The sequence below is a fragment of the Pelodiscus sinensis genome, chromosome 5 (genome assembly GCF_049634645.1).
Source record: "Pelodiscus sinensis isolate JC-2024 chromosome 5, ASM4963464v1, whole genome shotgun sequence".
Classification (NCBI taxonomy): Eukaryota; Metazoa; Chordata; order Testudines; family Trionychidae; genus Pelodiscus; species Pelodiscus sinensis.
In genome coordinates, this window is record NC_134715.1 from 4,833,560 (window position 1) to 4,861,202 (window position 27,643).

A 27,643-nucleotide genomic window follows, 5' to 3' on the forward strand; every position below is an offset into this window, starting at 1 on the left:
ACTTAATTTGCAATATTGCGACTCCTGCAATACAGGATTAGACTTCCACTTCAATTTGACAGTGAGAGCATCTTCCCTCAGGCCTGGGCAGCCAACAGCAGAAGCCTCTACTATCAACCCTTTGAAAAAATACAGCAAGTAGTGCCGTTACTTTTCCACAAATTTCCATGACTTGTCTGCAACTCAGTTGCAATTTTTTGACAATCATCTCACAATTCAAATAAAACCTTACTCACATCTGTAGCATTTTCAGTGTATGATAGTGTATAGAAAAGTGGCCTTCCTTTTTTGTGTGTATCTCTACTTTTCTTCACACACTTGAAATAGTAACATAGGAAAACATTCAACCCAAAAGGTATAAACTTAACTCTAAGCAGTGCATTGGGCTTTTGAAGTCCAGCCCAATCTGTTCATATGCTTTTTGAAGAGCTGCTCACTTTGATGATAGCTTTGGTCATCTCTTTAAAATGACAGTCTGGTTTGAATCAATCATTCACAAAATGCTTTTGTGAAACTGACTACGGAAAATATTAACACAATAAATTCTGCTCATAGATACCCTGGTGTCACTAATAGGTCTGCATCTCTGGGGTCAAGTGTACAATTTTTCCTTTAGATATTTATTTTGCTTAAAAACAGTCCAACCAGTCTATTCTGCCTGAGGCAAAAAAGCAAAGCAAGGAATGTAAAGTATTTTTGCAAGTGCCCCTCACTGCAGCTACACCCTGTTAAGTTTATCTACGGTCCCAGCAACATCTGCGTTGTCAAGAATCGGATACAGACACATTCATTTCAACACAACAACAATATAAAAAGATAAATACCTACCTTTTTCGGTACACATCCAACATTCACCTAAGAGAGAAGAATAGTACGTTTACATGTGTTCTTATGATAATAAAAGCAATACTTAGAAAATGGCAAGTCCAATAACAGAAGTTTCCCAAAATGGATGCCAATTCTGCACCTTTCTCCCACCCCCAACAAAGCATAAACGTCAAAGTCATTTTGAGTTGGGCAGAGACACTTTTATGCCTGACACTTTAGAGATTCCAATCCAATAGGGTTAACTCAGCCCTTCACCCTAAGGTAGGTTAAAAACTTGTACAGTGCCCATTTAAAGCTGTTGTCTTTCAATAGATTCTTATCAGGATTTCCTGTCTGATCAAAGTGGACAGTAAAAATTGCATAGCACTTTTTATAAAGGAGTGAGGATACAGCTCAGTGTCTTCAGCTAATTCTCTCCCCATTGCTGTGTAACTGTTGAGGAAATGGCCATGTGATCAGAGCAAAAAACTAGAAGTCAGCTTTGTGTATTCTCAATGAACCCCCTTTACAGCCCAGTTTTTCCAACTGTTTAAAGATTTGTTATGCTAATATTGCTCCAACGCCTTTCAAATGACAGGGTCAGCATCTACGGATTCACAACCCTGTGCCCTTGTCTTCAATATGCATGTGCTTCAATGTCAGTGAACCCACAAACATGTCTTCAGGGTGGTAAGCAGTGGTACACACTGCGATATACCCAGGTCACAGCATGACAGTGTGAAACTACAAGATTCCACCTTGAGACAATGGCAAAATGCCAAACATCACTGGGATGAACTCACAGGGCAAAAAGGAGGAAGAGTTGCCCCACATCAAGATACTTACCACACAGACCTGCTTAAACCAATCAATCACCATGAAGCAGATTTATGCAATATTCTTTTGCTCATTCCTCAAAGTTGTAGTATTTCCTGTTTTAACTAGCTAGCAAGTTACAAAGTTCACCCTGATCTTATTTTGGGGAGTGGCAGAGGTATAGGAAATCTAGGAGCTCATAGTAGATTCAATTAGAATTTCTCCTTCCAGTTAGTGTCCCTATAAAACAAATTCATTCACCTTTTCCATGAAAAGTTTTCTGCCTAAAGATCTTAACCAAAACTTTGCAGCCTTCTTTCTGTCAATAGGCAAGCAAGAACACAAACAATGCACAGATCCACCTCATCATTTCCAGCCTGATTCTGGCCTGCATATTTATACCTGCCCGTGGAAATTTCCACTACATGCATCTGACAAAGTGGGTCTTTGCCCACGAAAGCTTATGCTCCAACACTTCAGTTAGTCTATAAGGTGCCACAGGACTCCTCGCCGCTTTTGCAGATTCAGACTAACACGGCTACCCCTCTGATACATAATGCACAGATCCACCACCTTGTATGTCTGAAGGAAAAGTACTTCAAACACTTTTTCAAGAGAACCTGAAAACAGAAGTGTAATACAAATGCTTTCAGTTGCACCAAAACACAGCTCTGTACTCTGCTATATTCTCTTCATCATTACTCTTTGCTTTTGTAAACATAAGTAATACAGGTTTTGTAGATTATCATTTTATCTGAAAAACACAAATCCTCTATTTTATCTACAGTCAAGCACTGTTTCAGCTGGTATGTCCTAGCTACACCAATTACTACAGTGAACAATCTGGCTCTGCAAATAAGAAATAAACTGATATTAGCTACAGTAGTATTGTTTTAAAACCAATTTCTGGAGACACCTGAGTTTGTTAACATGCCACTGAAGTTACTCTGGCTTTCACAAACTGTATCATGATCACATTCTGTGTAAAAAGCTCCATATTAACTACTAGATTCTGTTCTTAGAAATATCAGCAACTCTCACAAATATATGCTGATTTTACAAGATATGTTAAGATGGGTCTCTCAGAGACAGAGAGAAAAAAAATCAGAGCTTTTTTTTCCCCCTCAAAAATCCTACATCACCTAAGTGGGGCAGCAGAGCAGAGAACGCCTGCTGGCCCAGAGATCTACCCTAGGATTACTCATATTAGAGCCCTCACCCTCACCTCCCCAAGTCTAGAAGCATCTGTCCACGTACCCCACACCCTCCAGTCACACACACACACCCCACCCCTAACTACATCCATCCACACACACCTCTGCCCCTCCTCTACCTTCACTCCTCCCTCCCATCCATCCATCCACACAACCCCTGCCCCCTCACCTCCTCCCATCCCCACCCCCTCACCCCCTCCCATCCACACCCCCCCTGCCCCCTCACCCCCTCCCATCCACACACCCCTGCCCCCTCACCCCCTCCCATCCACACCCCCCCTGCCCCCTCACCCCCTCCCATCCACACACACCCCTGCCCCCTCCCCCCTCCCATCCACACCTCCCCTGCCCCCTCACCCCCTCCCATCCACACACACCCCTGCCCCCTCCCCCCTCCCATCCACAGCTCCCCTGCCCCCTCACCCCCTCCCATCCACACACACCCCTGCCCCCTCCCCCCTCCCATCCACACCTCCCCTGCCCCCTCACCCCCTCCCATCCACACACACCCCTGCCCCCTCCCCCCTCCCATCCACACCTCCCCTGCCCCCTCACCCCCTCCCATCCACACACACCCCTGCCCCCTCCCCCCTCCCATCCACACCCCCCCTGCCCCCTCACCCCCTCCCATCCACACACACCCCTGCCCCCTCACCCCCTCCCATCCACACCCCCCTGCCCCCTCACCCCCTCCCATCCACACACACCCCTGCCCCCTCCCCCCTCCCATCCACACCTCCCCTGCCCCCTCACCCCCTCCCATCCGCACACACCCCTGCCCCCTCCCCCCTCCCATCCACACACCCCCAGCCCCGCCCATCCACACCCACCTCTGCCCCCTCACCCCCTCCCATTCACACACACCCCTGCCCCCTCCCCCCTCCCATCCACACCTCCCCTGCCCCCTCACCCCCTCCCATCCACACACACCCCTGCCCCCTCCCCCCTCCCATCCACACCTCCCCTGCCCCCTCCCCCCTCCCATCCACACCTCCCCTGCCCCCTCCCCCCTCCCATCCACACACCCCCAGCCCCGCCCATCCACACCCACCTCTGCCCCCTCACCTCCCTCCCATCCACACCCATCCCTGCCCCCTCCCATCCACACTCACCTCTGCCCCCTCACCCCCTCCCATCCACACACACACACACACCCGGCTTCCCCTCACCCCCTCCCGGCCCCCCCGCGCACTCACGCAGGTGCCTCCCAGGCGCTGACGCTCCACCACGGCCACGCGGGCCCCCAGCTCCGCCGCGCGCCGCGCGCTCGCCAGCCCGCCCGAGCCGCCGCCCAGCACCAGGTAGTCGAACGCAGCGGCCATGGCTCGCGGCGGCAGGGAACGGAGTGCGGGCATCGGGCGCTGCCGCGAGCCAGGGGGCGGGGCTGCTGAGTCACGCTGACTGAGGGCGGTCGCGGTCAGGGGCGGGGCTCTGAAGCGCTGCCTGCTTCTCCCGCGCCTCCTCGAGCTGGGCCCATGGGGGTCTGTTCAGCTTCCCCGCGGAGAGACAGGGCATCCTCTTCCCTCTGGCCCAGGAGGCGGGGGGTGTCAGTGTGCTGGGGAGGGAGACTGCCTTTGTCCTTTCGCATTTTCCATTCATATGGGTCAGCCTCAAATGGGCTTGTTAACGAGCCACGCAGTCTGTTCAGACTGCTGGAGGGCATCCAGGCACCTCAGTCACTTCCTTTACCATGACAGCGAACAGTCCTGTTTCTCCAGCTCAGTAGCAATATAAAATGTAGGGGGAACTGAGGCATATATAGGATTCATACACATATTACAAATTCTCACTTGAGTACAGGGAGATTTGCCATTTAGCTCCACAGGGGGCAGGGAGGGAATTTCACACGGTGGGACTGCATTTGGTAATATTTTCATTAAGCATGATCTGATGCCACAGTGCCTTAGAAGAAACCAATGGGCAGGTATTCCCTTTGTATCCTCTGAACAGTCCACAAGGGAAGGATGAATAAGAGAATTGTACACTAGATGCTTCTGAAAGTTCATGCTGCAAACACTTTGATTCTACTAGTGAAGATGACACTAGGGAAGCTTAACTTTATGATTTCCAAATGCAAGAACATGGTTGGATGATTCCTCTCTTCTATGGTACCACCTAATGCAGGGTTCTCAACCACACTTAACTTCCCATGACCAGAGAGAAAGATGATCAACATCTTCAAGGAGGTGACCCTTCATTGATTAAAGTACTTGGACTGTGTTGACATTCATCCTATGAAGAGTGTTCTATTGTATATTTTGGCTAAAAAGTGCACAAAATTTGCCTCTTCACCAGGCAGACTATATTCTTAGACATAGACAAACTTAGAAATAAACACTTTTACACCCAAATATATTTTGTGATGAGTCTGAGTAGTGTCACATTCTGAAATGATACAGTTATAGATAAGCATTTAACAAATGTAGACAACACAGTTTTGGAATACCTATCTGTTTTGCAATTGCAAGTTTATTTGTTCAAATACACCAGATAAGATGCAAGCACTTTCATGACAAATATACAGAAGAAAAAAAAAAAAAGAAAAAAAAAAAGATAGGGTCAACACAGAACAGTAATTTAACTAAAAAAAGAGAAAGCTTTTAAATGTTATGACAACATACTCCCAATAGGAACTATTTTCATTCTCCAGTTAAGTTATAATCATACGTTTCAATAAAATAAAGGGTGGTGGGCTGACAGAAGTTAGTTGTGTATTTTCCTTAAAAATAAACGCCAAACTCTAATTAATGCCAGTTAAACACTATAACTAAAATTTACAAATAAGCAATAAAGAAGTTGTGTTAGAATTATCTTTTCTCTTTGAACAGTCCAGAAGAAACCATTACTACAAATACAGCAGGCAAACTGACTGTTGGACTGATTGTTATAAGATATATAGTGTTGTACTGAATTCAGTCTCAAATTGTGCTAAATGCTCATCTTCAGTATGGCACATTTTGGTCCATGATAGGGGTTTTAGGCTGAGACAGATCCCAACCAGTTACAGAAATGTGTAAATTATTGTTGCTTTTTTAAAATGCCAAGTGTACTTCCTCTACAAAGGCCGCTGTGAGGAGATGTTTATAGAAAGTAGTCTGGAGTACGACGGGTAACATGAGGCTCTCCACGACGAGGTGCAGGGTCAAACTGAAGGCTGTAATCAAAGGAATAAATTAATTATTTGCTGCTATCGTTAATGTTTAATGAATCTATAAATACAATCTAATCTAATGAAACTATAAATACAAAACATTTTCCCCATTGCTAGACTATAACTACGCCAACCTTTCCCAACTGAAAGAAGTCTAGAAAAAACTCCCCAAAATTATATCATTTTATGGGAGGCAAACTCTGAACTGGAATAAGCAATTACATGAAATAAAGATAATTGGCTAGTTAGTTGAACACTTCAGAAGCCCATCCCTAGTCTCACTGAAGGCCCTCTGAGCAGAAATCTACATCTATTCTCTTAGGCAACTCATTTCTCATTAGCAGGGCTCGACAAATAGTAGAGTAGACCCCTGGCGAGTAGATTACACCCCCGGAAGAGCCAGCGCGGAGCGATCTGCGCGTGCGCAGAACTGCACAGCTGGCAAGCGGGGCTTGCCACCACTTGGTGAGCCCTGCTCATTAGACAGTCTAATGTCAGCAAAACAACACACCAACTTTACCTTCTGCATGTATGTAGAAACGTTCAAAAATGAGTTCAAATGAGCAATTCTATGGGCTCTTAAAACTGATGAATAGTCAACAGAAGAATTTCTTCTCTTCATATCCCTTGCACCTAGCTAAATTTTATTCTCAACACTGATGATATGAAGGCCAAGTACTCAAACTCTGATAGAAGGATTGCTTCTCCTTTCTGAAGGATCCTGTTACTAAAAGCAAGCTGCAGTAATCCCTAGGGAGACTCCCATATCTCACTGCTGTGTTCCTCAAAAGTCAATGCCAAAACAATCCCTGTAAATCCCTTCATCAACTTAGAAGTTTTGAAAGATTCTGCTACGTGGTACTATTTCCATTTCTGCATCACACTCTTGATTTATTAGAGCACGACTATCCCCATTTGTTCTAAGATCTGCATTTCTATCCTTTTGGAAGGAAAGATAAATACTTGAAAATCTAAATTACTCACAAGGAATATTTTAAAGTGTCATCTAGTTCCATGATAGCAGCCTGGTTCCCACAACGATAACAGTAATTAGGTGCACTGAATATAGTAACCACATTTCGATCATGACACCAATTGTAACCCTGTAATATAAAAAATTTAATTCTCATTTAAAAACCTTAATACAGACCAACATGTCTAAAAGCTCCCCGTAAAAGCTTAAATGAGTTATGAGCATTTAACAGGATAGCTTTCTTTATTCTTTTTAAATGTTTCCATTTTGCAATGATCTCAAACATGAAATTGTTGTTTCTTGTTAGCAGCTATTTCAAAATGAGAAGTAAAATGAGTAGACAAAAACTTTTAAAACTTTTACATATTAAGGTAATATCACAGGTTATAAATGACTATGATTTCTGGTAGTTTAAACTATTGGTGACTTGCATGTTTCTTAGCACCTTTCTTTGCCTGAATACAGTACTCTAGATGTACCTAGATGTTTTTAAATAGAAATGTTTAGCTTTTTTAAAACCTGAGTATTGAAGTTCAAGCTCATCAGTTTATATACTCTACATGTTTTTAATGTACAGTATGAGCTATAAAGGATTTAGTTCAACTGAATTAAAAGTAGAAGTGCTCTATTGACCCACCTGGCATTTTTCCAGTAAGGCTATACTTGTATGTTCTATCTATACCAGCTGGATGGTTTACTCCCTGTTGCAACTGACTGCTACTTATTACAGGATAGCCTATTTAACACATTAGTAGAGGAAAAGATTGTCAGTGTGAAAGCAAGCTATACTTTTGTAACTAGTCCTTAGTATGAACCGCTTTTATTCCTCTGGACTGACAAATATTTTTCAGGCCTATAGCATATGATAAAAAGGCTCTCAAGGTTTAGCACGTACATACCATTGTATGTAAACCTGTAAAAAGTGGACAACCTTGCACTTATAAGAAATTAGATCTTCAGTGTTTGTATCACTTCATCTATGATAGGTTATCATAACAGAATATGCTCACCATACCTCCATCACAAGTTGGTGAGCCCGGGAAACCAGTGTAAGACCATTGGCATGGTTAAATGTTTCAGAAATGTCCTGTCCAAATGTGTAGCCAGCACCACGCGGCGAAATACCCCAGCCTCCACGATCATCTGGATCTGACCATAAAAGATCACACATTGGGCCCTAAGGAAAGCAGAAATGTTAGTTAATAGTAAATATTAAAAAATCTATTTTAAAAGGCATTTTATTTACAATACATACAACATTTCTAAGACCTTATTCTGACTCGATGCTGAATAGTCTATATTTTTAAATATACACCTTCATAGTCCAGGATTTCACAATATAAAAAAGGTACTCACTGCTTCTATAGTACAGACAAACCCAGATCATGAATCAGTCTCCAAAACTCATTAAGCTTTCTTAAATTTCATGCCATTTTTAAACAATGTTCAATTTAGAGCTCTTTTTAGTTTTCACGTGGTTTCAGTCAGGACTTCTACCCCACAGCTCAAATCAAGATTTCAAGCTTGTTTCCACAACCAGGGTTAGAAACCTTTTTCTAAGTGAAAGCTGCAATTCTCATGTAATCTTGTTAGGAGATGGAGCTTTAAGTGAACTATCTAATAGCATGAGTCTCATGATAAAAATTACAAAAGATAACAACATTGTTTACAAACACTCTTTGAAAGCTTAAACTGACATGATTCCTTCTCTCTTCCCTCCTCGTCCCTTCAGTATGGTGACCACTGACAAATACTACAGACTTCCTAATGAGCATTGGCTTATTAGTCATTAACCACAGAGTCATAAGGTTAGAAGGGATTTCAAGGATCATCTAATCTAATATGCCGTAGATTTTTGTACTGACAATACCTAAACACACTGTAGAAGTTGCCAGAAAAGAGGTTTTGAAACACTAGGAATTGTAGCACCAGCGTATTAGTTAGCTATTTCTGTTAAAATAACCAATAGTTAATTTTTTGTATTTAAACCACTTCCCCTGTTTTCCAAGTCAACAAATCTGAAGTGTGTGGGGTAGTTCACAGTTTATCTTTCCAGGCAGACTTTTCTGCATTGTTTTATGCACAGTATGTTTTAAACATATATTTGCTATCATAAGAGCTAGGATACAGAGGTTTGATTTTCAGTGAAGACAGATACAGGAGCACAATCTTATGTCAGGATCTGAGTTCCCCCCAAAAAAAACAACATCCATGAAATCTTAAGATAGCTGAGCCCTTTGACTAAGTAGTGGGTATTCCATTTAGGGTATGTCTAAACTACATGCCTCTGTCGGCAGAGGCATATAGATTTGTTTTTTTGGCAAAGGCAAATGAAGCCGCGATTTAAATGATCGCGGCTTTATTTACACTTACATGGCTGCCGCGCTGAGCCAACAAACAGCTGATCAGCTGTTTGTCCGCTCAGCACGCTAGTCTGGACGCTTCCCTGCCGACATCAAAGCCCTTTGTCGGCAACCCCGGTAAACCTCATCCCACGAGGAATAACGGGGCTGCCGACAAAGGGCTTTGATGTCGGCAGGGGAGCGGCCAGACTAGCGCGCTGAGAGGACAAACAGCTGATCAGCTGCTTGTCTGCTCAGCGCGGCAGCCATGTAAATGTAAATGAAGCCGCAATCATTTAAATCGCGGCTTCATTTGCCTTTGCCTATGTGTCTAATCTACATGCCTCTGATGACAGAGACATGTAGTCTAGACACAGCCTTAGAGCTTTCCATTCTTTCTGGGAGAGGAGATGTATTCTTCATTCTCCCCCGCTCCTGCCTCCCCTCCGAATATGGATGCTGGAGAGATTTTTATACTTCTTGAGTGAAAGATGAAGAATAGCATTTTATTTGCTGCTATTCCTCAGTCCAGTTTGCATGCATTTTCTCCTCTCCTGTTTGGTTTGTCTTTCCTGCTCCCCACAGAATTATGTACTCGCTTCAAAATAAAGGTGACCAAATTCTTGTAAATTGTACTCTGCTACAGATAACCTATTTATCAGAGCAACTGGATCAGAAGTGGCATTTATTCACATGTTAACTGTGATCTTGTTTAACAGGAGCTGTGCAAACCAGCACACACACACTTTACTATCCAGATGTTTCATCAATTTTAGGACTGATGAAGTCATACTCAAAATGAGGGAAGAAGGTAAGAGTGTGGGGAATATACCACTACCTCTTTCTTTTCCAATTCTGCTATAGTAACATATACTGATTTGGTTTATTTTATTCATTTAAAACAGTATTTGTCTGTTACAGTCCTAACAAAGATGCAATGTACCTCACTTGAGTAAAATGGATTTCAAAGAGGAAAAATGTGCAACTAAGAATACACAAACATCCGTATAAAACATCGGTGCATTCTATTCAGGTTACCTCATGTGGAACTTCCTGTAGACGATCCAGAGCTCTGATATGATCCAACGTATCTATAGATGGAGAGAGACCACCATGCAGACAAAATATCTGTCCAGGAAAAAAAAAATATTTTGACTGAGAAAAGTAAAACTAACTAGCTTATGCTTATCACTGTTCAAATGTATATAGTTTAAACATCACGTCACAGATCACAACTCAGCTCAACGAAAAATTAATTCCGCTACAAGTGACACACAGAGGAATCTGAAAATGGTGCTTTAATATCACCAAAACAAGAGTACCCTTATACCTGTAAAGTAATATTTCTTCACTTTCATTTCAGAAATACTTTGATTCCCACAGAACTTAACACTTGGGCTGTGTCTAGACTGCATCCCTTTTCCGTAAAAGGGATGCAAATAAGACATATCGCAATTGCAAATGAAGCAGGGATTTAAATCCCCCCTGCTTCATTAGCATAAAAATGTCTGCTGCTTTTTTACGGCTCGGAGCTTTGCCAGAAAAAAGCGCCAATCTAGACGTGGATCTTTCGGAAAATAAAGCCTTTTCCGAAAGATCCCTTATCCCTCATTTTAAAATCTTAAAATGGGATCTTAAAATGAGGGATAAGGGATCTTTCGGAAAAGGCTTTATTTTCCAAAAGATCCATGTCTGGACTGGCGCTTTTTTCCGGCAAAGCTCCGAGCTGGAAAAAAGCAGCAGCCATTTTTATGCTAATGAAGCGGGGAGGATTTAAATCCCCGCTTCATTTGCAATTGCGATATGTCTAATTTGCATCCCTTTTACAGAAAAGGGATTCAGTCTAGACACAGCCATAGGGTACAACCTGCCCATGAATCAGGAGGGGACTCGAGCCTATTAAGGTGGTGTGTTAAAGAAGAAAAGTAAAATCCTGTATAGTTAAGATAGCAGGAGCCAAAATGGGATGAAAAGAGCAGCCCTGCCTCTACAGACTACACCACATGCTAACTAACTTGGTTGCAGCTCCTCCATCATCTCCTCCTCCTCTCACATATCACTCAGTGGTGGAACAACACAGGCTGAACTTCAAAGTTCTAAAGACAGCTTTCACACCTCTTGAAGTGGTGCTTCAGTTAAGCAGTGTGCTGTACAGGCATCTTGGAAAAGGAAGCACTCACAATAGAGACCCATTCAATTCAGCTGCAGTCCCCACAACTTCCTACTCTACACTTGAACCAAACTAGGGTTATTTTGGTCATAACTCCAATCCAAATCTAGGTGGATTGTAGCCAGAAATCGCCAGGTTTTAGGTAAAAGTCTGAGGCTCATTGCCACAATCAATTTTTTAAGTCAATGAACAGCTTCCAAGGTATCTGTACTGTTCACCACAACTGGAACTAAACTTGTGACACCTTTTGCAGTAAATTCATTATTATAAATGACATGCCACAAATTGAGGCCAGGAACAAACTAAAACAAACCACTTAAAAGGAGTTTTATAAGTATGATACAGACAGGCCTCTGTGAATACAAGACTGAATGTTACAAATATGTATCATACTCTAAATATGACAAGGAGTTTCAAGCCATCTATTCTCAGGAGATCAGACTAGATTACCAAAGTACTCCCATCTGACCGTAACACTCTATTATGCACTGTAAAATACACAAAAGCTTACCTGGCCATCTACTAGAGCTGTAAGTGGAAGATAATCAAACAAATCTGTGAAATACTTCCAAACATTGGCATTTCCATACTTTCGTAGACATTCATCATAAAAGCCATACACTTGTGTAATTTGTCTACTCTCATGATTTCCTCTCAGTATGGTAATGCGTTCTGGGTAACGCACCTAGCAATGGAAAAAGAACAATCATTTATATAGCATCAAACAATAGATTTCTGACTAGTGTTAAATGCATGCCATTTTGAACATATAAAAAAATGAGATGCTTCTTTTGTCAAACATTTTTACCAAGTGAAATCTTCTAGTTTGCAAGTTCATTTCAGTTCCTTCTTCCAGCCCCCAATTTGTTTCAGAATTTTTATAGTGTGAAGGTGTTTTGATTTTTTTTTGAAATAAACAGTGTCAGACTCTGTACCTTTAGTGCTACAAGAAGAGTCACCGTTTCCACGGAGTAATAACCTCTATCCACGTAGTCTCCCATGAACAGGTAGTTTGTGTCTGGCGATTTCCCACCAATTCTGAAGAGTTCCATAAGATCGTGGAATTGACCATGGACATCTCCGCAGACTGTAACAGGGCAACGCACCTCCTGCACATTTGATTCTTTTGTAAGTATTTCTTTAGCCTAGTAAGAGAGAGAACATTTAGGATAAGACATAAGGTAAACCATATTTTGTAAACAGATTCAGTAAGTTGTTTAAGTGCCTACATGTTACAACTCAATTTCCCTGACATGGAGAAAAGCCAGGTTGTGCCATAAGCAGAGCTGTAACACACACCGTGAATTGCTATGGGGAGAACTGACCAACCTTGTACAAGCTAGAGGTCACATCACTATGGTTTTATTGCACTGTCAATGTTTTGAGCACATTTGTTTTCTATAAAAGGAAAAAGACACAATGCAAAGTGTTTAAAGAATACTCAGATTTAAGTTCAGAAAGGATAATCACCATATAGAACTGACTTCCAATATAATTCAGGCCAGAAAAACAGCCAATCATGATTTAAACATTTCAAGTGATTCCTCCATATCCCCATCAACATATATGTTGTTTTCTAGTAATTAACTACTTAGTTACCTCACTTCCAGTGAGTTTTTATAGCTTCAATTTAAAACCATGGGATTTTGTTACATCTTCGATAGTTAGACTAATTAGCCTTCTGGGATCACATAGCTTTACTACACAAAAACTAGTTGTAGTTTGTGATCAAGTCACCTCTTAACTGTTTCTTTGAAAAGCTAAAAAAAAAGGTACGTTTTTAAAGTCTCACTGTAATGTAGGCTTTCCAAATCACAAATGGTTCTTGTGGCTCTGAATCCTCTTTATTTTCTAAATACTCTTTTTACAAAAGCAGATATCAGAATCAGGGATGATAATAGTAACAGTGTAGTGATTAACCAATAAGCAAAAGCTTTTAGGTTAATGCTATAGACTCCACGCATTTTCCTCCCCCCGATCCTTGCCAGTAAATTTTTTAGCAGACTGGCCAGCAGTCCGGCTCAGTCCTGGCTTGCATCGGGTCCAGGACCCACCCCTGCTGCAGCTCTGAATTTAAAGCATATTAGGAGACGGATGGGGCAGGCAGCCTGGCTCAGTCCTGGCTTGAGCTGGGTCTGGGAGCTCAGTTAAGTCCCCCAGTCCCTGGACAGGGGCTGCTGCCATCCTACTCTGCTGCCTCTGGTACTGAAATACAGAGATGACGACTGCTGTGGTCTGCATTTATGAAACGTAATGGAATATTGTTTTCTGTTTTGATTAGGGATGTTAAATATCGATTAACTGAATAGTCGATTAACCTCATGCATTCTTATCAGTTACTCAACTATAGTCCCTGGGGTGAGGCCGGCAGCCAGAGTGCCCTGGCCCCACTCCCAAGCAGCTCCCTGCCACTCTGCGTTGCTGCCTCTGCATTGGAAGCATCCGTGCAGGGTGACAGGCACCTGGTCCGCAAGGGAAGCTGTTTTTTAATCTGGCTCCCCTTGTGGACCAGCTTCCATGCTAACTGCCTCTGAAAACCAGCTCCCCTCATGGACCAGCTGCCTGTCACCCGCGCCGCTGCCTCTGATACAGAGACAACAGCGTGGAGTGGCAGGGGGCTCCTTGGGAGTGGGGCCGGAGCACACTGGCTGTGGGCCTGACCACGGGGGGGGGGGGGGACTATAGAATAGTTGAGTAACCAATAAGAATTCATAAGGTTAATCGACTATTCAATTAACCAATATTTAACATCCCTAATCAGAACAGAAAACAATATTCCAATATGTTTCAATTTCTAACCATGGCATTAATCATCTCCCTATTTAAGTCAAATTGATTCTGAAAGGACTATTTTTTTTTAATAAAAAAATCCTTTATCTTGGCATCTTGATGGAACATTACTTCTTTCAATAGAATTAAACCAGAACACACTAGCATTCAGAAACCTTTCAGATGGTTGCAGTCATGCATTCCAAAATTATAACACACCACATTTATGGTTGCCAATGCAATCTTAATCCTGTCCCTTTGCTGTCTAACCTGTGTACTAACTGAGCAAGATACTTTTCAGGAGAAACTATGACTGAAGACTATAGTACAATAGTCTTTAATCCTACAATACCACAATGAATATATACAAGGGGACCAAATTACAGTTGTGCAGACAACTGTAAAAGTGGCATGTCCTAATTTTTCAGTCCTTGATTTTGCAGACTAAATAACTTTTTTAAAGTATTGTTTAAGAAATGGTTATATGGTAACATGTAATAATCTATCTTTTAAAATGAAAAAAGTAACAACTTTTTACATAGACGTGTAACATTCCTCTACCTCCATAATACATGAACAGGATCCGAGTCCTAAAACTTCAACTCTAAAGCACAGACTGCTATGATTTGAGCTTTTAGGACATTATCTAACAGCAAGACTCAGGAACCCTTTTCTGTCAACTGGCAGATAGCACAGAGTTTTATAGGGATCCCTTGAGTCAAGATTATGCACAACAGTTCACCAAAGGACGGTTTCACTGCAAAATATATAGAAGTTATATACTATACTGAGCATCATGTTCTTAAAGTCTTGAAGTCAGAAGCAAGTCACTAGGAGGTGACATGTCTTAGATAGGTTCTGCTCAAGCAAAGGATAGCAAAGATTCATCTGTCTTGCACTGTATCTCTCAGTGACAATACTGCAAAATATCTATGGAAAGGAACACAGCTGGAGGGTGGCTGGTTTATGAAAAAAAGATTTTAAAACTCTTTTGAAGAGTCTGAGTTGCAAGGAAAATTGACAGTATCCTTTACCTAGGGGAACAAGCTGGCAGTGCAATTGGCCCTGTCATAAATCACATCATGTAGAAACTACGTAGTCTGTCTGAATGATCCTGTGTAGTCAAAATTAAAACCAAAAAAAAGAAAGATTCACTAATGTATCATGAGAAAGGTCCCTGAAGAGGGATGGGGTGGTAGCCAAGGACTGGAATTGAATAGCGCAGTTCTCAAATGGGGGGGCCAGGACTCTTCAGAGAGTCATGAGGTTACTACATGGGGGAAGGTCGCAAGCTGTTGCCTTCACCCTAAACCCTGCTACAGGAATAGCCTATGACGCACTGCAGGATCCACCAGTCTAATGCAATTCCAACCTATTCCTGTGAGAAGAAAGGTGATTGCAAATGTGGGGAAAAGCTGAGGGTCACTATTGACAGGATTGCTGAAGCACTGAGTCAGTAGAAGAAAAGAGTTTCATCTGCTGGAAAAGCATGGCTTCTTTCTGGAAGGCTCCAAAAACTTCTGATGCTGGTAGAGAAGTTAATTGTTTGCAATGATCTTGCAACACTATTATTTAGGTAGCTGGCTCTTACAGACCCAAGAAGCATAGTTACCAGTGGAATATCTCTTAAGGTATGGAGTGTCTTGTCTGTTTTCAGGTTGATGTGCTCAGATCCCACAAACAATAACCTTAGTGGCCATTTGGATCTCCTTTGATATTGTAACCAGGATTCTCTGTGCACTATGATAGCTGTGGCCACCAATCAAAGGCATCTAAGTCTACTTGAAGGGATGTCTTCACCACTAGTAGTCCATTTATGTCAGGTCTCTAAGCTCCACTCTACCCTTCTGTGGGATCTTCTTGAGAAAAGGTGTTATTCCATCCTATGTTAAGAAATCATTTCACCACCAGAGCTTAGTATTCGATATACATTTGGAGAGGTGCAGAGTAAGCTTTTCTGCCTAACAGGGCCAGCCTGTTTGTCCACCCTCCTTTAACACACACAACCTTCGGAGGTCCTGTATTACGTGGCTAACTAGAGCAAATCATATAGGTGAGAGTATAAGTACTCAAAGCTCTTACGTGGGACGTGGTATATTTGGCCTTTTCTCTTGCATATCAGGGAAAGAGGTGAGAGTGAGACACCGCTCCTTTGCTGGTTTGAGGACCTATCACATAAGGGCACTGCCACCCTGCCTGGCTGTGTTGAAGAGTTTGTGCCTTCTGTGCCAATGACAGTTCTATATTTAATATGTTAGCTGTTCTCCTTAGCAAGTCTTAGATGAATGCTCTGAAGTAATCGCACAGGGACACTGGATTGTAGTATCTGGTTCGTCTGGTAAGGCGAGGAGCAAGTAGACCAGTTGCAGTTCTGGATTATCAATGCAGTCATCGTGGGGAACCTCAACATTTTCCTCCATCTTCTGCATTTCAAGACCTCTAGCCTGTTTTGACTTGACTGGAAAACAAACCTATGAGGGGAGTTGTCTCTGGAAGGCTGGGAAGGGAGAATCCACATTCTCCAGTACAATCAATATATTTCAGAAACATACAGCTAAGGAAGTGTGGAGACCCAGGAAGAGGAGTTGGGGTGGAAAGGAGATTGTGTGTTTCTGAGTTACTCATTTATTTTTAGAGCTTTTATTTTATTTTAGTGGGGGATCCCCAATGTGGATCCAATCCCCATCACCACAGACACAATACTGAATTTGTCTAGAGAAGGTTGAGAGGGTATGGGTTCGCCACACAACTTTGGCTCTGAGAAAGCAGGAGAAGGAAGAGAAGTATATTGGATCAAAAAGAGTGCCAGGTTATCTGGCTAATACTGACACAATGCTACAGCATCAAGGGACTCCAACCTGGATGTCACTAGATTAGAACATGCTCTTCTGCTACCAACATCAATGCTGATTCCTATGCTAATATCGACGCTACAGACACCAGCTCAAGGTTCTAACACGTCTCAGAGACTGCAGCCAAAGCTGTCCAATCTGAAGAGAACCAATACACTGAACAACAACTGGGGAAGTGGATTTCCCCCCAGACAGAACACACATCAGATTTGTCTGGCACTACACCATCACGTTAGCAGGGTTTGAAGCCTGAGGCTTTTGATATCTCTTGAGTGAAAGGTACCTTGGCACTGATTGGTTAGTAATGACCTAAAAAGGAAAAAAAAGAATGCCACAGCTGGGCAGATATGCTAAAATATTAACTTATCTAAACTTACTAAGAAACTGGGTTAAGAACTAGAGGAAAATTTTAATTTGCTTTCTGAAATCAAGGAGCGCAAGGGGCAGAACAGATACCACTGAGTTTCCACTTACTGCCTTGGGTAAGGGGATCTCACAGAACTGGGTTATTGGGCAATAAAATAGCAGATGAAATTCAGTATTGATAAATGCAAAGTAATGCACATAAGAAAACAACCACAATAATATATATAAGATGAAAGGGTGTAAATGAGCTGTTACCAGCCATGGTTGGTTTCCAATTCCTGCTGAGGGTCTGATGTGCTTTAATCGGCTACAAGTAATTTAATAGTCTATATAATTTTAAATTTGACTGTGGCTAAACTAAGAAACAACATAATTTAAATTATTTAAAGACAAGGCTCACTGTAATTTAGCTGCCAAAACTTTACATACTGGGTGGAAAAGACTGAAATAGATCAACACCATTAACTGGAGATACAGAAATAGCATGAAGTGCTTCTAAACGCTAAGTATCTTTTTATAAATTATGTACTTATAACAAAATACTTATAACAAATTCTTCCTTTAGCCTTACATCACATTTTTCTTTGCAGGGATGTCTTTATGTATGAAAAATACAGTGCAGTATCTCCAAATTTACAGCATTATGTGTACAGAATGGATTTTCAGAAAATTTCTAAGTTTAAATTCAAATTAAGTAAAACTGAGTCCTTTTAAGACATTTACCACTGGTCAATCTTTGAGTAATCAAAATAATGCAGTAAGAGACTGCAAATGCTCTGTATAAAAAAGTAAAGTGTTCACAGGCTAAAAGAATACAAAAACAGCCATACTGGGTCAGACTAAACCTCCATCTAGCCCAGTATTCTGTCTTCTAACAGTGGCTAATGCCACAGAGGGAATGAACGGAATAGGCAATTATCAAGTGATCAATCCTGTTGCCTATGCCGATCTTCTGTCAAATGAGTTTGGGACACCATCTCTGCCCAGCTTGGCTAACAGCCACTGATGGCCCTATCCTGCATGAATCTGTTCTATTTTAGAAGCAGTTGAATTTAATTAAGCTAATTGTTAACAATGTTACCTATTTGCTATGATTATGTAGGCTATTTATCCAGGCAACATGCCAGATCAATCTTAAACAGGGCTACAGTGATGCAAGAGGTAACTCAACCAACCAAACCACAACCCATCCTTTAGCTAGTTGACATGCAATACTACTACTGGCTATCACAACTCAATAACAGAAGGGAGATTGGACATCTGATTGGAATGGGGTAAATTATTGAGCCCAACTAGCTTTCCTTTTCCGTGGGCCGCCTGCTTGCCCAGATGTCGGTGCCTAACGGGTTTCGTGTAACACTGCTGCCTTGGCCCTCCTATGCAATGAAACACAAACACAGGGACGCTGGGATTCAGAGACTGGGCTCTCCCCCTGCTTCTATTTTTCCCCCAAGCCCTGTGAGAAACCATTTTTGTGCTGTGCGGATGTGCACCACCACGAGAAACACACTGCTGGCTGTGGGGGCTCCGCTGGTCAGCTGGGGCAGGCAGCTCTTGCCTCTCTGGGGCAGGGGAGCGCCCAAGCGCTCAGCGTACAGGGAAGGCAAGTCAGGGCCTCCCCTGCCCTTCACTCTGCCCGGCGGCGAAAGGAGCCAGCACGGATCTATCTCCTCTGCAGCAGCCCCGCGCGCTGCTGGGCCCGCTGTCCTGCGGGGCGGCGCGGGCACGGGGCCCCTGGCGCGGGCGGGTGAGGCCCCGCTAGGCCCGGCGCGGACTCACCTTCTCGCAGAGGCTGCGCACCTGGCTCTCGCTCAGCTGCTTGCACTCGTTGAGCTGCTCGATCCACTGGTCCAGCTCCTTGGAGAAGCCCTTCTCCTCCATGGCGCGAGGGGGCCGCCAACGGCCACGGGCCAACGGGGGCTGCTGGGTGCGCGCGGCCCGCTCCGCTCCCGGCCCGGCCCTGCCCCGCGCCGCGGAATGGCGATGGCGGCCCCGCCCGCTCGCCCCGCCACTTCCGGCCGCGGCCGCCGCCCCGCGGGAGCGCTTCCGCCTCCTCCCCCCCCCCCGCACCCGCTCTCAGCCTCCGCGCGCCACGGTCAGACCCCCCCCGCTCACCCCTCCCCCCGTCACACAGACCCCTCCCCACCCCCCGCCACAGAGACCCACCCTGCTCCCAGCCTCCGCGCGCCACGGTCAGACCCCCCCCGCTCACCCCTCCCCCCGTCACACAGACCCCTCCCCACCCCCCGCCACAGAGACCCACCCTGCTCCCAGCCTCCGCGCGCCACGGTCAGACCCCCCCCCGCTCACCCCTCCCCCCGTCACACAGACCCCTCCCCACACCCTGCCACAGAGACCCACCCTGCTCCCAGCCTCCGCGCGCCACGGTCAGACCCCCCCCCCGCTCACCCCCCTCCCCCTCACACAGACCCCTCCCCACACCCTGCCACCCCCCGCCACAGAGACCCACCCCGCTCCCCCCCCGCACCCACTGCCACCCCCCGCCACAGAGACCCACCCCGCTCCCCCCCCGCACCCACTGCCACCCCCCCGCACCCACTGCCACCCCCCCGCCACAGAGACCCACCCCGCTCCCCCCCGCACCCACTGCCACCCCCCCGCCACACAGACCCACCCCGCTCCCCCCCACACCCACTGCCACCCCCCCCGCCACACAGACCCACCCCGCTCCCCCCCCACACCCACTGCCACCCCCCCACACCCACTGCCACCCTCCCGCCACACAGACCCACCCCGCTCCCCCCCACACCCACTACCACCCCCCGCTCCAGAGACCCACCCCGCTCCCCCCCACACCCACTACCACCCCCCCGCTACAGACAGACCCCCCGCCACACAGACCCCCCCGCTCCTCCCCACACCCACTGCCACCCCCCCGCCCTGCTCACCCCCTGCCAACAGACCCCCCCTCTCTCCCCCACACCCACTGCCAGCCCCCGTCCCACTCACCCACAACCAGCCTGCCCAGACCCCCCCGCCACACAGACCCCCCCCCGCTCCTCACACCCACTGCCACCCCCCGCCCTGCTCATCCCCTCGCTACACACAGACCCACTCCCCTGCCCTGCTCACCCCCCCTTGCCACACAGACCCCCCCCACACCCACTGCCACCCCCCCGCCAACAGACCCTCCCCTCTCCCCTCCACACCCACTGCCAGCCCCCCTGTCCCACTCACCCACGACCAGCCTGCCCAGAGCCCCCCCGCCCTGCTCACCCTCCCGCCACAGAGACCCACCCTGCTCACCCCCCACACCCATTGCCAGCCCCCCTGCCCCACTCCCCACAACCAGCCTGCCCAAAACTCCCAGCCCTGCTCTTCCCCCCTGCCACAGAGGCTCTCCCCCCCACATTGTTTGGATGTAGTAAAATACTTGGCTGCTTTTCTGGAAAAAGCGGCCAGTCTAGATTCAGCCCTAGAGCCACACCCAGATCCCCTATTGCCCCATGCCCAGACACTCCCCACAGCACCGCTCGGACCCTCCTTGCACCTCACAGAGCCACTCCCTGTCCCCACCGCTCAGACCCTTCAGCCCCGCTCAGCCCCCCAGCGTCTCTCAGGCCCCTCACACCTCGCAGAGGCAAGTCCAGACTCCCCAGTATTGCTCAGACTAAGGATGTAAAATCCCATTTAATCAGTTAACCGATTAAATATTGGCTATGTCTACAACTGGCATGATTTTCTGGAAATGCTTTTAACGGAAAAGTTTTCCGTTAAAAGCATTTTTGGAAAAGCGCGTCTAGATTGGCAGGACGCTTTTCCGCAAAAGCACTTTTTGCAGAAAAGCGTCCGTGGCCAATCTAGACGGCTGTGTCTACATTGGCACCCCTTTCCGGAAAAGGGATGCTAATGTAGACTTCGGAATTGCAAATTCCGCGGGGGATTTAAATACTTGAAAGTAGGAATAAGAGATCCTCCGGAAAAGGGCTTATTTTCCGGAGAATCAGGTCTAGACTGGCGCTTTTCTCCGGCTTATCCCCAAGTCGGAAAAAAGCGGCAGCCATGTAAATGCAAATACTGCGGGGGATATTTAAATCCCCAGCGGGATATTTAAATCCCCCGCGGAATTTGCAATTCTGAAGTCTACATTACCATCCCTTTTCTGGAAAGGGGTGCCAATGTAGACACAGCCCACGTGCTTTTCCGCAAAAAAGCCCTGATCACCATTTTCATGATCGGGGCTTTTTTGCGGAAAACAGTACTGCGCTGTTTACACTGGCCCTCTTGCGCAAAAGATTTGCGCAAGAGGGCTTTTGCCCGAACGGGAGCTGCACAGTATTTCCGCAAGAACACTGACGATCTTACATGAGATTGTCAGTGTTCTTGCGGAAATTCAAGTGGCCAGTGTAGATAGCTGGCAAGTTTTTCCGCAAAAGCAGATGATGCTTACTGCTTAACCGCTGACATCCCTAGCTCAGACCCTACATTCCGAGCCCCCCTCACACTTCTCAGAGCCATGTCCAACCTCCCTCCTGCACTGCCCTAGAGAAACTCCCAGACCTCCTATTCAGAACCACTTAGAGCCCCATTCACCCCTTCCAGAGTACCAGGGATCACCCTATTTCCCTACAGGGAAAATGGGATACCCCACAGGGCAGCTTGAGGCTCCCCACAACTGCTCTACACACGTTATCCCCCCCTCCCCTGTCTTCCATGTGTGGGTCTGGCACAGCCTGAGCCTCCCTCCAGCTCAGGGCTGGCATTGCCATTTGCCTTCCCTCCCTGTGCACCCCGCTAGCAGTTGCACTCCACTTTTTTTTGTCAAAACTGGGCATTTGCTAATAGGTGACACAGGGTTACCCTACCCACACCAACTCAGTGCCACTTGTAATGCCTCCTGCCCAGCAACATCACTTCCAGACACACGCATCCCATGGCACCACACAGAGCCTCTTGCACCATCCCAGTCATTTCCAGACACTCCAACTTCAGTGTCACACTGAGTCCTACTCACGCCCCCTATAGCCACTCCCAGACACCCCAGTCCCACCCCAGAATCACTCCAAGTCCTGTGACTGGCTGTAATTCCATTTCCACACACACCTCAGCACTGCCCCGAGCTACTTCCAGGTCCCCACCTGGCTATCATACACACAGAACTAGAGGTGGGGAGTGCTGCAGCATCCCCAAGTTTTACATGGGGCCCTGGCTGCTGGCCGTACACCTGAAGCTCCATGGCCCTACTCATAGGCTCAGAATTCTCCTCCTGGGATGCTGGCCACTGATCTTGTGCCTGGGGTGCTGTAACATTTGCTTTTTGAAAAATCTACTTGGAGGGTGGAGGGTCGAAAAAGGAAACTTTTGTTTCTGTTCTCACACAGCCTCTAGCATGCAAAATCTTTCCCAGCTGAATGTTATGAGTGTTTCAGCTATTCGTTCATGAATTCCATTATAGGGCAACACCAGCAAATTCCCAGTCGAGTCCCCAGAAATGTGCATCTTAGTCTTTCCTGTTGTGCAATGCAAGTTCATAGAAAGTACATCATTTCAACAATAGAAAGTCATCATGCACAAATGTGGTTATCCCAAATGGGACTCCCAAACACTTTAATACAAACACAATCATTTCCATAAATCAAGTTTATTAGCTACAGAAAAAATTTAAGTGTTTGCAAATAATGAGGCACAAAAGTCAGAATTGGTAACAAAGAAAATAAAAGGCAAAATGCAAATTTAATACCTAACAGGAAGCTAAATCAATTGAAAGTAAAGGCTTTTCTCACGTTTTTTTTTTGCAGTCTTTAGTGGATGAAAGCCTTCGAGCCAGAACCACTCCCCCCAGTCCAGTGTTTCTTCAGGAGTTACTACTATTGTGAGCAGAGAAGAATGAAGGTGAGATGATTTGGGGCCACTATTCCTCATTTTTTTATCTTTTCAATGTCATTTAAAATAATCTCCATCAGGGGTCCAGCCAACAGCAAATCAGTTTTGCATGAGAACCCCACGCCGCTTATTTGACAATATATAAATGTGTTGCTTACGTGCGTCTTACCAAAAAAATGGTCACTTAACGTGGTAATAGTCCTTCTGATTATGTTAAAACCTGACTGAGATGCTGGCTAACCTTTTGTCTCTGATGAAATGGATTAGGCTGCTTTAAAAAATCTTGAAGCATATCTGAGCAATTTAATACAATAAAATCTTATATTTTTACGTGCACTATTGCCACACATTTTACCAGGACAATAACCGTCAGTGAATTATGGGTTTTTAAATGATACCTCACAAGGCATGCTTTTACAAAACTGTTACTTTTGTACAAAATGGTGAACATAAGGGTACAGTTTGTCACAATAGGGTATTACCACAACACTAATTTAACCATAATTTTCTTCACTAAATGCAAAGGATTAATGTTCACAGAGTTGCTCTAAATATCCTAAATAAGTATTTTACTACATCCAAACAGTAACAAAACATTTATAAGCATTTGATCAAGATACTTACAAACACACCAAACTCAGGGATGCTTAGACCCACATTGGTCAGTTCCAACTTGGTGAATAGGTATTAGAAATTAACCCTTTAAGAGTTAACTTTTTAAATATTTTTTTTTGTAAGTGACATCATTGCCCATTATTGGACTCTAGCTAAGGGCAGATGAAGAAATTGTTTATATAGCCTAGGGATATAAGTGATTAGTCAACTATCTGATAAGCACAAGCTTATCAAATAGTCTAGTAGTCACTTGATTAGTTGTTTTATCTCCTCCCGCTCTGCCTCTATCAGAGAGGGGCAGCAAGGGGGGGAGGAGCAGACGCTGGTGTTGGGGGAACTCAGCTTAAAAGCTAGTTCCCCCCAGCACCATCTCTGTGGGGGTCAGGGGAGTCCCTCTTGTACATTTCAAAGGGCGAGGCACAGCAGTCAGGACCCTGCCTCTCCCTTTGAGCCCAGCTGCAGTGGCTCTTGTACATTTCAAAGGGAAAGGTGCAGTGGGATAGTGAGTGCCTCCCTTATCGACTAATCGAGTAGTCAATGAAAATTCCATTGACTATTCGATTAGTTGAATAATCAAAATTTAACATCCCCAATATAGCCAATTATTTTATTGCACTTATAACTGTATGTATTTATTTCACTTATATTTCTATTATTTCAGCCCAAATGCTAAATAAAACACTGGTATTTTGAAGCATCACTACAATTGTAACACAACAATTTATGTTTTTCATTATCTCAATCTTTTTGGTCACATACTTTGTGCCTGTTGTTCATGCCAATATACCTACTCAGTTTAAAACCTTAGTTCACCCACATCTAATTTGGGTCTGTATTCTCTCAGGTACACATATATACTACTAGGTCTGCCTTCACACACAGAGCCAGCACAGCCCTTCATTTCTCCTGCACAAGACACACATCCACTCCCATCTCCAGATACACACTGCCACTCATTTCTCCCTCCACATACTGTCACTCCCAACCCCTTCCCCTGCCAGAGCTACTTCCAGAGAGCATGCAGGGCAATTCCCATCCCCCACCCAAAAACATATAGATAGAGCTACTCTTATCAGGGCCATCCCAAGGGGGGGCGCGGGACCTGTGGCACACCACCCCCCCGCCCCCGTGCCCCAGGCACAGGCCTGGTGCATTCCTGCCACAGGCCCCATGTCTGCTCCACTCCTGATACTTCCCTGCCTCTGTGCCACCCTTTCCCCAAAGTCCCACCCCCCATCATCCAAGCCAGAGGCATGGCAGGGACCAAGCATAGGGTAGCAGTACAAGTTGCCACCACAGTGCTCATCACGGCAGCAGAAGTGGAGTGTCCCAGCAGCCTGCTCCGCTCTGCCATGCTGCCCCTCCCAGCCTGCTGCACTTCCCTTCTCCCTGGCACTGGCAAGCGGAGTGCCCTTGGGCTGCTACGGAGAAGCAGAGTGTGGCAGAGTGGAGGGAAGCAGGCCTCTGGGTTGCTCTGTCTCTCATTGTCCTGGTGAATGTCAGGAGGGGGGGGGTAGGGCAACCTGAGATGTATCCCCACATCAGGCCTACCCACAGGATGGTTGAGAGAGCCACCATCCGGTCCCCCAAATCATGGGGCCTGGAGAAGCTGCCCTGAACTTTCCTATGGATGGGACAGCTCTGACTCTCACAGCAAGTATTGGGTTTTGGCCCTACGCTATGAGTGGACTAGGTCCCCTGCTGGAGGCACACCCACCCCAGAGAGACTATAGAGAAGTCCTCCAAGCAGACTAGAGTCGCAATGGAGGAAGCAGCCAATCAGGGGCCAGAAAAACCCAATGCAAGGAGCTACAGGACTAGAGTCAGCTTAGTGCCTCTGCAGACCTCAAGGTGTGGAGGCTGGAGATTAGCTGGCTAAGAGAGCAGCAAAACTGCAGACAACTCCAAGTGGAGAGCACATTGGAGATTGAAGGACATTATGGGACTCTGAGATAAAGCCTTGAGATAAGGGCAAGGAAGCTGTCTCCAGGAGGGGAAGCCCCGGGGCAACACACATTATCAGAGTGGGGAACAGACTGAGGGAACAGATGCAAAGACACTATACAGAGGGCACCTAGATGGGCCTCTGTTAAATGTATACCCCAGAAGGTGTTTGTTTGATTTCACACACAGTGGAGAGTGGGTCGGTCAGAGAGCTGTTACTGAAGAGGCTTTTAATCAGAAGAGAGTGTGCGGGCATGCACATCGTCAAAAGGGGGCACTCGCAGGAGGTGCGTGCCATCCTATTACACCCATTACAGCTAGTTAACATCTTTATCAATGACATGGACAAAAAAATAAAATCATCATAGACGAAGTTTGCAAATTATCCAAAAATTGGCAGAGTGGAAAATAATGAAGAGGACAGGTAACTGATTCAGAGCAATCTGGATTGCTTAGTAAGCTTGAGGGCAAGCAGTCGATATGTGTTTTAAGTCAGTGATCCCTTGGAATTTGAGGATGATAGTCTATCATGAAATGATAGCTGGCTATTGCTGATGAAATTGCAGTTGGCTACTTAGACTCATTCAGGATCCATATATGTTATCATAATTGGTAGATCTGAATGGCTGAAAATGCATTCCAGCCTTTTTTTTCCCCCCTTCTATTTCTCTTCTTCTTGTTGTCTTCAGTGGGTCTCAAAATGCTTGAATCTTTGCCATAAGGTCCTTCCCCATTTTAATCAGTCAAGGACTTGGGTTTCCCTCAAGTTCGTTGGCTTTCAGGGTATCTTTGAAGTGTTTTTGCCTTCCTCTTGTCTGTTGGCCTGAGCTCAGTTGAGAACATCATGATTTGATTCAGGAGTCAATAGTCTGGCACTCGAAGAATGTGACCAGCCCAACAGAATTATTGGCTGATGATCACAGTGCTGGAAGTTTTGGCTTGTACAGAATGCTGGCGTTTGTGCATCATTCATCCCAGCTGATTCAGAAGATCTTGCAGAGGCACCATTGATAGTATCATTCAAGAATCTTGAGGCGTCTACTGTGCATAACTCGGATTTCAGGGTTGCACAGGAGAGCAGGGATAATGGCCTAGATAATGGCCTTGGTTTGGTTTTCACATCAGCATCTTCAAAGAGGCATTCTTTCAAGTGTCTGAAAGCCCCACTGGCACATTGGAGGCAAAGTTGAATCACCTGGTCAATGTTGTCTGTTGGCAACAGATTGTGGAAATGTTCCATGTTCTCCAGGGTGTCTGCTGATCTTGATTGTGGTGCTGCACTTTAGTTTTCTTGGTGTGGAGTATGAGGCCTAGTTGGTTGCAGAGAAGAGGTAAACTGTTGTTTGAAGATCATCTGATTGGGTACACAGAGCACAGCCATCTGCATATTGGAGTTCAAGGGCTAATTTACTAATAGTACATCTTGGATTGGAGGCGATTGAGGCTGAAGATCTTGCCATCCATTCTGTGATGGATATCAAGTCTGGAGGGGAATGTGCCAGCAATGAGGGGAAAAAATGGCAAGGAAGATGGAGAAGAGATGGTTGGAGCAATGGCACCACGTTGCCTAATTTCTGTTTTGACTTTAAAGGGGTCTGTTTCAGATCCATTGCTGAAAATCATTGTGGACATGTGGAGGAATCACTGGCTCTAGGATATGTTGTGGAGGAATCAGTCTCCATAGGGAGAGAGTGGCTAAAAGCCATCCTAGCCCCACTGTATTGTGTTGGTGGGCCCTCCTCCAGGGCATTTAAAATCAGCTGGGAGTGGCAGGCAGGAC

General features: G+C 45.4%; 2 protein-coding genes across 3 annotated transcripts in view; both read right to left on the minus strand.

Moving 5' to 3' along the window:
- GSR (glutathione-disulfide reductase) overlaps nucleotides 1–4,226 on the minus strand; it is a 30,870-nt gene extending 26,644 nt beyond the window's left edge. The window contains exons 1-2 of one of the 2 annotated variants that reach the window (XM_075929297.1): nucleotides 4,034–4,226; nucleotides 829–855 (exon numbers count right to left, since the gene is read on the minus strand). In XM_075929297.1, the coding sequence (XP_075785412.1) occupies nucleotides 829–855; nucleotides 4,034–4,192 (186 nt within the window). In that variant the 5' untranslated portion in view covers nucleotides 4,193–4,226. Of the gene's footprint in view, nucleotides 1–828; nucleotides 856–1,653; nucleotides 2,004–4,033 lie in introns of those variants that run through there. The other variant, XM_006125372.4, reaches the window with a different exon arrangement.
- Nucleotides 4,227–5,272: 1,046 nt separating this feature from the next.
- Nucleotides 5,273–19,471, minus strand: PPP2CB (protein phosphatase 2 catalytic subunit beta). Its single transcript, XM_014574748.3, has 7 exons — nucleotides 19,240–19,471; nucleotides 12,409–12,618; nucleotides 11,985–12,158; nucleotides 10,342–10,431; nucleotides 7,977–8,138; nucleotides 6,973–7,091; nucleotides 5,273–5,991 (listed from the first exon to the last, which is right to left on the minus strand). Exons 1-7 carry the CDS (start codon nucleotides 19,339–19,341, stop codon nucleotides 5,919–5,921), a joined length of 930 nt encoding a protein of 309 aa, XP_014430234.2. The 5' UTR covers nucleotides 19,342–19,471; the 3' UTR covers nucleotides 5,273–5,918.
- Nucleotides 19,472–27,643: the final 8,172 nt, after the last annotated feature.

What these genes read in the sequence shown, in the direction of transcription:
- PPP2CB (XM_014574748.3), bottom strand. Translation starts at nt 19,341, where the DNA reads ATGGAGGAGAAGGGCTTCTCCAAGGAGCTGGACCAGTGGATCGAGCAG. An exon ending in TGCGCAGCCTCTGCGAGAAG is followed by an intron (nt 12,619 to 19,239) that starts GTGAGTCCGCGC and finishes CTCTCTTACTAG; the next exon opens with GCTAAAGAAATACTTACAAA. An exon ending in TACAGGAAGTTCCACATGAG is followed by an intron (nt 8,139 to 10,341) that starts GTAACCTGAATA and finishes TGCTTTCCTTAG; the next exon opens with GGCCCAATGTGTGATCTTTT.